We start from the raw sequence: 11,269 nt of genomic DNA on the forward strand, positions 1-11,269 counted from the left end.
GTGCAGTGCGGCCAAAAAGAAAAGTCAAAGGGTTTCATTGGTGGCACAGTGGTTAAGAATCCACCTGCCAATGCAGGGGACACGGGTTCCAGCCCTGGTCCGGGAAGATCCCACATGCCCCAGAGCCACTAAGCCCGTGGGCCACAACTACTGAGCCTGCGCTCTAGAGCATGCAAACCACAACTGCTGAAGCCCACGCGCCTAGAGCCTGTGCTGTGCAACAGGAGAAGCCACCGCAATGAGAAGCCCGCACACCACAACGAAGACCCAACACAGACAAAAAATTAAATTAAAAAAAAAAAGCAAAGTATTCATTACAACCCCATTTGCCAGAGACAGAGACTTTGAACTAGTGACTTCTCCTCAGCCGGTTTCCTCTGCATACAACATAAAATAGTACAACCCCGCGGTGGTGTGGCAATTCAGATTATACAGTCAGCGCTTAATGTTGGTGGGCCTATATTCCCATTCCCGTACATGGATAAATTCAGTAGTAACTTTTTTCTTTTATTTTTTAATATGTATTATTTTTTATTTTGGGCTGCATTGGGTCTTCGTTGCTGCTTGCGGGCTTTCTCTAGTTGCGGCCAGTAGGCTTCTCATTGCAGTGGCTTCTCTTGTTGCAGAGCACTGGCTCTAGGCGCGCAGGCTTCAGTAGCTGTGGCTCGCTGGCTCTAGAGCGCAGGCTCAGTAGTTGTGGCCCATGGGCTTAGTTGCTCCGCGGCATGTGGGATCTTCCCGGACCAGGGCTGGAACCCATGTCCCTCGCATTGGCAGGAGGATTCTTAACCACTGTGCCACTAGGGAAGCCCCCTGTGGTTTTTTTTTTGCTAATATGGTACAAATGCATGATTGCAAACTTGCAGAGCTGCAGTTATTCTGCCATTATGCCCTTAGACATTCATCTGTCTTCAATTTCTCCACCATTATGAAACAGCTGTGGTGAATTCTGTACACAATGTCCAAGAGCAGCGTGAACCATTTTCTTAGTCCGGGTATCTACTGGTCCAAAGGTTCCATGACCGAATCACTCTAATGGCCGGCGAACCTAGAAGGCTGTTTCCTGTTGCCCTTGGTAAAGATGGCGAAAAGAGGACCGTCACCGGGGTCAGGCTGCGGCCTCGATGCCCTCACCAAACATGGCGGCCTTTTGTGCCCGCCCCCTTAGCTTCCTCCTGTCGGTTTACTCCAGCGAATCAGTAGCTATGGCGGCGGTCATACCGGCTTCTCGGAGGCTCCGCAACTTGCTGACCTGTCGTGAGTCACCTCTTGACCTTTGGGGGTCCGTTGAGCTTTCGTGCTGTCATAGCGACAGTCGGACGGGGAGGCCTGTCCCGGGTCTCGCAGGGTCCGAGCCCCTTATTAAACTCAGGGGTCCATGTGCCCCCATCCAAACGGCCTGTGTCTTACAGTCGGGTCGCTGACGGCTCAGTGTTCCCAACCTGGAGTCAGTACCACGATCACGGGTCTGAAGTGGTCCTCATACTAAGGCCACTGATAAGTGCGCCCTAATCTTAAAGTCTGTATTTCCCTAAACCAAGGCCTCTAACAGGACTGTGTTCCCCAATCTAGTGTCACCGAGATGTGTGCCCTCTGCTCTTGAAGGTGCTGTGCCCCCAATCTGGGGTCATCAATGGCTCTCCCTTCCTTCATCTCCCCAGGATTGACAGCCCGCACCAACCTGGGGCTCAGCCTTAACCTTCATCCCTTGAGCTCCTTTGCACAAGATGAGCCCTCCAAAGCAGCCCCCGAGGAAGCCCCAGGCCACAGCTATGAGTCCCTTCGGGTGACATCTGCCCAGAAACACATCCTGCATGTGCAGCTAAACCGGCCGGAGAAGAGAAACGCCATGAACAAGGCCTTCTGGAGGTCCGGCCTGCAGATTCTGGAGGCCTGCCTGCAGGAGGAGGCAGGGGCTAAGGGACTGGGCAGGGGTGGGCCTGAGGGCAGGGGATTCCCACGCCAGACATAGCCCTTCCCCCTTTCCCCCGCAGGGAGATGGTGGTGTGCTTCAACAAGATCGCAGAAGATGCAGACTGCCGTGCTGTGGTGATCTCTGGCGCAGGAAAAATGTTCACTTCAGGTACCAGGCGCTCTCCACACCCACCCCTGCCAGTCTCCCCTGCTCCTGGGAATAGAGTAATGCTTCATAATTAGTGTTTTAAGCGGCTTCTAACTTCCACTTTGATCATTTTCAAATTCAGAAATTCGTCCATGGGACTTCCCTGGCGGTCCAGTGGTTAAGACTCCTCACTTCCACTCCAGGAGGCATGGGTTCATCCCTGGTCGGGGAGCTAGGACCCTATATGCCGCACGGTGCAGCAAAAACAAAAGAAAAGAAATGAGTCCAACAGAACGTGACAGGATCATTGGCTCTAAAGTCAGGGTTTTCATCCTGAATCTGTGGCCTTGATCAAGGCCTTTAATCACCCAGAATCTGTTTCTTTTTTAATGTCAGTAAAGCGTGTTGTAATAATTACACGCTTTCTGGGAATTCCCTGGCAGTCCAGTGGTTAGGACTCAGCATTTTCACTGCAGGGGCCCTGGTTCAATCCCTGGTCGGGGAACTAAGATCCTGCAAGCTGCGAGTGGCGTGGCCAAAAATAAAAAATTGCATGCTTTCGTGCAATTAATTACTGAGTCCACATGAACTGATTTCCAGTTACATGTCTGTTAGATCTTTTGATTGTCCCACAGGTCTTTTCTTCAGGTCGGATAATTTCCATTGACCAGATTCATCGACTCCTTTGTCACCTCTGTTCTGCTGTTAAGCCCATCCAATGATTTTTAAAAATTTCAGATACAGGCATACCTCAGAGATATTGTGGGTTCAGTTCTAGACTACCACAATAAAGCGAATATAGCAATAAAGCAAGTCACATGAACTTTTTGGTTTCCCAGTGCATGTAAAAGTTACATTTACACTATATTGTAGTCTATTAAGTGTGCAGTAGCATTATGTCTAAAAAAAAAAAAGTACAGGGGCTTCCCTGGTGGCGCAGTGGTTGAGAGTCCGCCTGCTGATGCAGGGGACATGGGTTCGTGCCCCGGTCCAGGAGGATCCCACGTGCCGTGGAGCGGCTGGGCCCGTGAGCCATGGCCGCTGAGCCTGCGCGTCCGGAGCCTGTGCTCCGCAACAGGAGAGGCCACAACAGTGAGAGGCCCGCGTATTGCAAAAAAAAAAAAGTACTTACCTTAATTAAAAGATAATTTATTGCTAAAAAATGCTAACCATTTGACAATGCAGTGTTGCTAGAAACCTTCAATGTGTAAAAAACCCAGTATCTGTGAGACTTCCCTAGTGGTTCAGTGGTTAAAATTCACTGTTTCCAATGCAGGGATGCATGGGGCATGGGTTCGATACCTGGTCAGGGAACTAAGATCCCACATGCTGTGTGGTGCAGCCAAAAAATCGAAAGGAAAAACAGTATCTGTGAAGCGCAGTAAAATGAGGTATGCCTGTATTGTACTTTGCAATTCTCAAATTTCCATTTGGTTCTTTTTTATATTTTCCATTTCTCTGCTAAAGTTCCATATCTTTTTGTTTGTCACAATCATATTTTTTAAAAAATATTTATTTGTTTATCTTTGGCTGCATCGGTTCTTAGTTGCTCACTCGGGATCTTCATTGCCGCGTGTGGACTCCTCTCTGCTTGTGGCCCACGTGCTCAGTAGTTGTGGCGTTCGGGTTTAGTTGCCCCTCGGCATGTGGGATCTTAGTTCCCCAACCAGGGGTCAAACGTGAGTCCCCTGCATTGAAAGGCAGGTGCTTAACCACTGGACCACCAGGGATGTCCCACAACCATATTTTTCTTTGCATCATTGACCGTAGTTACAATGGCTGTTTTAAAATCCTTGTCTCCTAATTCCAACATCTGGGTTGCCTTGGCGTCAATCTCTGTTTCTTATCTTTTCTCTTGAAAAAAAATGGGTCTCATTTTCCTGTTTCTTTGTTTTCAGAGTAAGGTTAGATTGTATCCTGGATATTGGACTATGGGAGAAAATGATGTGGAAATTCAGGATCCTATTACATAATTCCAGAGTGTTGAGTTTCCTGTTTTAGCAGCTGAGTTGGAGTCAGTATTTTAAATCTCTTTGCTGGGCTGCCTGCCTGCTTCATGGGTCAACAAGAGATTTGGGCAGAGCTTATACACAGAACCTGGGGCTCCCCTCTCTGGCTCTCTGCTTTCTGGAATTTCCCCCCCTCACTTTCTATCAGCTGAGGTCACCCTGGGCTCTGTTTGTCCTTTGGTTCTTCAAGCACAACTTCAGCCTGCCCTCAGGTTAACTTTTTTAAAAACAGGTAACTCGGCCAGTCACTTCTTCCAGAGTCTGCCTGGTGCCTTCAGGTAATTGGATCTTGTCCAACAAGGGCACATAGTTGGCACCTGTAGGAGGGTCCATACCAGAAGTGGAGGGTCACATACACTGATTTCTGCACAGGGCCCAGCCTAATGTTGGGGTCCCAGTGGTGACTGAGGCAGCCCCAGGCCCTGCCCTCATGGACTTCCCAATTCAGTGGGGAAGACAGACAGTAAACAATGTATTTCTTTCTTTTTTTTTTTAATTTGCTTTAAAATATTTTATTGGAATTCTTTTGATAAGACCAAGTAAAGGCCACCTAAATGATTTTGGCCCCCAAATTTCTAGGCAGTCCCCTCTCCCCACCCCAGGAGGTTGACAGCTGCTCACACAGGTTAAGGCAGGAAAGATGTGAAGTTCCGAGGGTCTGTCCAGCACCAGGTAGAGGACACCCTTTGTGTCAGCAAAATTCACAGTACCCAGGTAGAAGGTGCGCTGCTCTCCACTTCTTATCACAGCCTGTTAATGAAGTGGCAGGAACCATTACCGGGGCATCCCAGCTATCCCAACAGCACTTCTTCAAGAGGAGAATTCCAAACCTTAGGCCTTCAGTCACCAGGCTAGCCCTGAATCTCTGTGAAGGGACACTGCCCTGGCTGGGCTTCCAAAAGCTCTCCTGCTTTATTCAAGAATAACACAACAGCGGACGTCTTAAACACCCTCGAGGTGCTCAGGAGCCTCCTTCAAGAATCAGGGGCCTGGGGCTTCCCTGGTGGCGCAGTGGTTGAGAGTCCGCCTGCCGATGCAGGGGACACGGGTTCGTGCCCTGGTCCGGGAGGATCCCACACGCCGCGGAGCGGCTGGGCCTGTGAGCCATGGCCGCTGAGCCTGCGCATCCGGAGCCTGTGCTCCGCAACGGGAGAAGCCACAGCAGTGAGAGGCCCGCGTACCGCAAAAAACAAAACAAAACAAAAAAAGAATCAGGGGCCTGGGAAGAAACCAATGAGTCAGCAGAAGCCAGGGCGACTCCAGACGAGTGCCCCCTGCCCTGAGCTGGGTCAGTTCCAAGCAGTGGCATCACAGAGACATCAGACGCTCTAGTCTGTAATGACAGTTCATCCTGCTCAGACAATGTATTTCTGTTTCGTCTGTTAACATCTCCGCACGTCGTGTCCGTTGTTTTCTTTCTACCACTCTCTGTTCTCCTTCATTCCTTTGTTCATCCATTCAGCATTCCAGTGCCAGCCCCCTTCCTGGGTGCCGCGGACCTAGGAACAGAAAGCAGCCCCTGTTTCTGAGCCCTTTCCCTCATGGAGTGCAGGATGAGGGTTCATGTGTAGCCGTGCCAGGCCTGGGGTCCTCATCTTTCAGCTCACAGCTGATTGTGGCCGTCTCGTCCCATTTTCAATCTGAAGGCCAGAAAGAAGAAACTCAACTTAATTAGCAGTTTCAATGATAGAATGAAACTACTAATTTAAAAAAAAAGAAAAAAAGAACTAGCCCACACTTATTTACATTTGCGGAGTGTCTCTGAGCACCTAACACGTATTAATTCTCACCACGACCCTATGAGACAGGCTCAGTCCCCATCCCCATTTGATAGGTGAGGAAACTGAGACCCAGAGAGAGGAAGAAACTTGCCCAGTTCTCACTGCTGGGATTTTTGAACATGGGCTGCCTTGCTGCAGAATCCTTGCTCTTCACGGCTAAGTGACTATGGCCCAGGTGTCTGACAGGCTGGTTCAAAGTATGCCTAGCCGGAGGAGCCCGCCACCTCCCACCCCTGCCAGCCACACACACCTTCACCTCTCTCTGGTCTCATCTGAAGAAAAGGGAGATGCTATGAGCCCCCACCTCGTCAGGTTGCCGTGAGGATGAAACGAGTTAATAGGCACAAAACATTAATTCATGTGGAACTTTTATTAATGTAGCTGCTATTATTATTTTTAAAAATAAATTTATTTATTTATTTATTTTAGGCCGCGTTGGGTCTTCGTTGCTGCGCGCGGGCTTTCTCTAGTTGCAGCGGGCAGGGGCTACTCTTCATTGCGGTGCGCGGGCTTCTCGTTGCGGTGGCTTCTCTTGTTGCAGAGAACGGGCTCTAGGCGCGCGGGCTTCAGTAGTTGTGGCACGCAGGCTCGGTAGTTGCGGCTCGCGGGCACTAGAGCGCAGGCTCAGTAGTTATGGCTCACGGGCTTAGTTGCTCCGCGGCATGTGGGATCTTCCCGGACCAGGGCTTGAACCCGTGTCCCCTGCATTGGCAGGCAGGTTCTTAACCACTGCGCCACCAGGGAAGTCCCCGTAGCTGTTATTATTGATGATTATAAATAACTCAATTGTGATGATGAAGGAGATCTGAAACACTGAGGTTCCCAGGGAACGAGATAGGGGACCTCTCCGGAATGACTTCTGACTCTGGAGGGGGACACCTTGTACCGTGGTCTGGGGCCGTTTGTTCCAAGGGGTTGCAGACGCCCGCATCTGCAGATCCAGGTAGGGCAGATAAACCAGCAAAAACGGCGGGAGGAGGTGTGGCCAGGTGCCAAGCTGGGCTTGTTCTGGGGGTAAGCGTGGCTCCCACTGAGTCCTACAAGCTGTGCAGGCCTAGTGGGAAGCTGGCAGATGTCTGCAGGCTGATGCAGGCGGTTCTGGCCTCGGCTGAGACGGAGTATATAATAATAGTAACTGTTGTGATGCCATTACGTGCCAGGCATTGCTCAAAGTGCCTCTGGGCTCTGTCACTTGAATCCTTGCAGCCCCATCAGCTCTCGGGAGGATTTTAGGCTCATTTTACAGAGCAGAAACCCAAAACCCAAAGGATGGAGTGACCTGGCCAGGGTCACACAGAGGAGTTCTGTCTTACCCATATTTAACTTGCACAAATTCAGCTCTACCCTGAGTCAACACTCCTGTGTTCTCGTTCATTTAAATAAGCCTGTGCAGGCACCAGAGCCTCAGAGAGTCAGGGGTGTGGCTGAAGGTGGGAGTGATTTTTCAGGTTTGTCAAATAGCATTGTTCAGAGGACAGGCAAAAGGATGAGAATGATTCACCTCAGGAGGAAGAAAATTCTGCTCAGAACCACCCCGTAGCTCCACCTCACTCAGAGTCAAAGCCAAAGCCCTCCTCTTGGCCCACAAGGCCCCACAGAGTCTGCCTCTGTCACCTCTCTGACGTTGGCTTTTCCTGCTTTCCCCCTTGCTCACTCCACTACGCTGGCCTCAGTGGTCCTCCACACAGACACCGGGGGCATTCCTACCGCAGGGCCTTTGCACTGGCTGTTCCTGACGTGTAGAACTCTCTTATCCCAGATATCCCTACAGCTCCCTCCCTTGTGGTCCTTCAGATCTTTATTCATATGTCACTTTTTCAGTTAAGAGGGTCCCTGACCACCCTACTTAATACTGCAAGAGCCCTCACTGTGCATGTGCACGCACGCACACACACACACACACACACACTCTCCATTCCACTTCCCTCCTTTAATTTTCTTTTAGTACTTATTGCCACCTGACAAAATGTATCTTCTTACCTGTTTGTTTCCCATAGAAGGGCAGCTCCATGGGGGCAGAGATTGCTGTCTGTCTTGTTCACTTATTGAGCACCTGCTGTGTGCTAGGCCCTGGAAAGGGAGACAGGCACTAAACGAGATAAGCACACAGTTATGTGGTAACAAGAAGGCAGTGCGGGAGACATGGCCGAGAAAGGAGGTGAAAGGTGACAGGCTGCAATTTAGCCAGGGTGCCCAGAGGAGGCCTCTCTGAGGAGGTGGCCTTTGAACTGTGGCCTGATCGCTGGGGAAGGGCTGTTCTAGGCAGAGGGAGGAGCAGGCACAGAGGCCCTAGGAAGCGAACGTGTTGTCGGAACGGCTGATGGAGGCCTGCGTGCCCAGTGGCATAGGCTGGAGGTGGTGCCTGTGCAGGGCTGGTAAGGTCTTGGCAGAAGACCTGGCATTTCATTCTAAGTAGGAGGGATGGGGGGCGTCCGGGAGAAGAGAGGGCCCTGAGGTGATCACAAGTGCCCTCTGGCCGCATGTGGGGAACAGACTGTGGCGGCAGGTCAGTGGAGGAAAGGTCAGACTTGGGATTGTCTTAAAGTTGGAGCCACAAAAATTTCTCCATTTCCGAGCTTCCTGTCTCAGGAAACATCACCACCTTTGACGCAGTTGCTCGTGCCCAAAACCTTGACCTCCAGGCCATCTGGCATCACAGTGAAAAGCACGGCCCCTGGAGCCAGCTGCATAGTTCTGGGCTTGAAATCGCAGTTCCACTGCTCACAAGCCAGTGTGACCTTGGGTGTGTGATTTAAGCTTCCCGTGCCTCAGTTTCTCCCCCAGGAAAATGGAGGTAGTAATAGGACCTACCTCAGAGGGTCATTGTGAGGCTAAAGTGAGCAAAGACTCGATATACGTTAGCTTGCCTTGTCTTCACACCCCAAAGGCAGTCCCTCCTGTGTGAGTTGCTGCCTCCACTGTGGTGGTTTGCGTGGCCTCTGAACTCTAGCCAGGGCAATGGGTTGGGCCTGGGCGGCTAGGTGAGCCTCCCCAGATCTCCCCACCAGGTATCGACTTCGTGGACATGGCTTCAGGCCTCCTTCAGCCCGCAGGAGACGACGTGGCCCGTATCAGCTGGCACCTCCATAGCCTCCTCAGCAGATACCAAGAGACCTTCAGCGTCATCGAGAAGGTGACCCTGGGAGGCTAGCAGGGCAACCCCCTTCCTGCCGCTCCTGGACCAGCCCTGACCCTGCCCCTCCTGTCCCCTTCCAGTGCCCTAAGCCGGTGATTGGCGCCATCCATGGGGGCTGCATTGGTGCGGGTGAGTCTGCAGCCACCCACCCAGATCTGTTGCCAGTTAGACTTTGGCCCAAGGTGCAACCCCACAGTCTGGGGGTGGGGGTGGGGAGCAGTCCTGTGGTTGTTTAGTGTCCCTGGCCTCTACTTCCCAGGAGTGGATCTTATCACTGCCTGTGACATCCGGTACTGTACCCAGGATGCTTCCTTCCAGGTGAAGGTGAGCCATCCTACCGAGCTTCTGCTTCCTTGGGCCCTACTTAGAGCTGGGAAATGAGTGGCAGAGACAGGTCAGAGCAGGGGTAGAGCAGGGACAGAGCAAGCTAAGGGGGTGGGAGTGAGTCTAGATGGCTTCATGGAAGAGTTAGTTAGAACTGAACCTTAAAAAGTAACCCTTGGGACTTCCCTGGTGGTCCAATGGTTAAGACTCCACGCTTCCAAGGCAGGGGGCGCCTGTTTGATCCCCGGTCAGGGAACTAAGATCCCACGTGCCACAGGAGCAAAAAAAAAAAAGAAAAGAAAAGTAACACTTGGCCAGGGAGGAAGTCAAGGATAGGCCATGCAGTCAGTGTGAGGTCAGGAGTGAGTCAAGTTGTCAGGGAGGGGTTGAGGCTGGGGGCGCTGCTTGGCGTTAGTGCTGGAGGGGGCGGGAGGCACGATGGAGCTCATGGTTGGAGGGGGGCAGGGCAGGGATAAGCAAGGCTTCTGTCTGGAGATAGATGCAGCTGACCTCAAAGAATTGGGAGGGCAGAAGAATTGGAAGGTGGGCTATATTCTAGACCGAAGGAACCTATATGGGCAAAAGTATGTGGATGGGAATGAAACGGGGTGTTTGGAATGGGAGTCTCTGAGGTGGGGGTGGGGTGGGACCTCTGCAGTAAATGCGGAATTTCATTGGCATTGAGGTTGCATGGGGGACAGTAGTGGGCAGAAACTAAGCACGGACAGGATTGCTTCCCCCAGGAGGTGGACCTAGGTTTGGCAGCGGATGTGGGAACCCTGCAGCGACTGCCCAGAGTCATCGGGAACCAGAGGTGGGTGAGAGGAGCCTGGGGGAGGGGACGGCAGGACATCTCCTAGACCTGGGATGACTGCCACCCCCGACACGCTCTGCCCTCTTGCAGCCTGGTCAACGAGCTGGCCTTCACTGCCCGCAAGATGATGGCTGACGAGGCCCTGGACTGTGGGCTGGTCAGGTAGGGGCTGAGGCCTGTGCTGGATAAGAGCTCAGGGGCAGCCAGACCTGGGTGGGGCTCTCTGGATCCCCGAGTACCTTAACTCATGGATTCCAAGTGGCCTCCTCTCTCTGGGTGGTCTGGAGTCTACTGCCCTGCTCTGATTGGTCCATTTCACTGTGGTATCTTCCATTTTCTACTGTGATTGGCCACTTGTTCATCCATGAGAGGGAGAGGAGAGCTCTTCTCAGACCGCCGACTGCAAATGCCTTTCATCCTCAGCCGGGTCTTCCCAGACAAGGAGGTCATGCTTGATGCGGCTTTCGCCCTGGCAGCCGAGATTTCCAGCAAGAGCCCCGTGGCGGTGCAGAGCACCAAGATCAACCTGCTCTACTCCCGCGACCATTCGGTGACAGACAGCCTCAACTTCATGGTGAGACTCTCCGTCCGACCAATCACATCCCTTCTCTGATCCCAGAGCAACCAATCAGGGCAGAGCGGCCCCTTGCAGGCCTTGTCCTCTGACTGGTGCGCTGCTATCTCCTAGTTTTCATTGGTCCAATTAAAATCTTCCCGTATCCTTTCCATTCCCCGCCGCCGTCTTTATCCAGAAATCCTGGAACATGAGCATGCTGCAGACAGAGGATGTCGTTAAGTCTCTTCAGGCCTTAATGGAGAAGAAGGAACTGAAGACCATCACCTTCTCCAAGCTCTGAGAGGCCCTTCATCCCAGGTCCTGGCCCAGGGTCTAGCTTTGTCCCGTCTCATGACTGCGCTTCCTCATTCACAGAGAGGGAGGATTAGTGAAGATGGTCCCCCTCGCTGTCTTCTTTGCCAGTCTCCCTGTTTATAACTTTATGACACAGCTTTACTCATGCCTTGTCTTCGCCCCACGAACAATAAAGCAATATAAAGAACCCGGTGTCCTTATTGGAGAGAGAGGCGAGGCAGAAAGGGGGTTAACATGATGATCCTGGGGGCTCCAAAGACCACGGTTGTGCT

The 11,269-nt window shown here is 52.0% G+C and overlaps 1 protein-coding gene across 3 annotated transcripts; it reads left to right on the top strand.

Annotated features, from left to right (window-relative positions):
- Positions 1 to 1,157: 1,157 nt before the first annotated feature.
- On the top strand, positions 1,158 to 11,184 carry ECH1 (enoyl-CoA hydratase 1). Of its 3 annotated transcripts, none has more exons than XM_089902897.1 (10): positions 1,158 to 1,257; positions 1,662 to 1,869; positions 1,995 to 2,083; positions 8,834 to 8,985; positions 9,069 to 9,117; positions 9,248 to 9,312; positions 10,056 to 10,126; positions 10,217 to 10,288; positions 10,550 to 10,700; positions 10,879 to 11,184. In XM_089902897.1, exons 1-10 carry the CDS (start codon positions 1,206 to 1,208, stop codon positions 10,981 to 10,983), a joined length of 1,014 nt encoding a protein of 337 aa, XP_089759023.1. In that variant the 5' UTR covers positions 1,158 to 1,205; the 3' UTR covers positions 10,984 to 11,184. The 3 variants fall into 3 exon arrangements, with proteins under 3 accessions (XP_089759023.1, XP_022441432.1, XP_089759024.1); XM_022585724.3 differs by having other exon boundaries at positions 8,861 to 8,985; XM_089902898.1 differs by having other exon boundaries at positions 1,184 to 1,257; positions 1,573 to 1,869.
- The last annotated feature ends 85 nt before the right edge of the window (positions 11,185 to 11,269 follow it).

Source organism: Delphinapterus leucas, chromosome 20 (assembly GCF_059928025.1).
Source record: "Delphinapterus leucas isolate spDelLeu-1000000601 "Yukka" chromosome 20, BTC_Dleu_Yukka2, whole genome shotgun sequence".
NCBI lineage: Eukaryota > Metazoa > Chordata > Mammalia > Artiodactyla > Monodontidae > Delphinapterus > Delphinapterus leucas.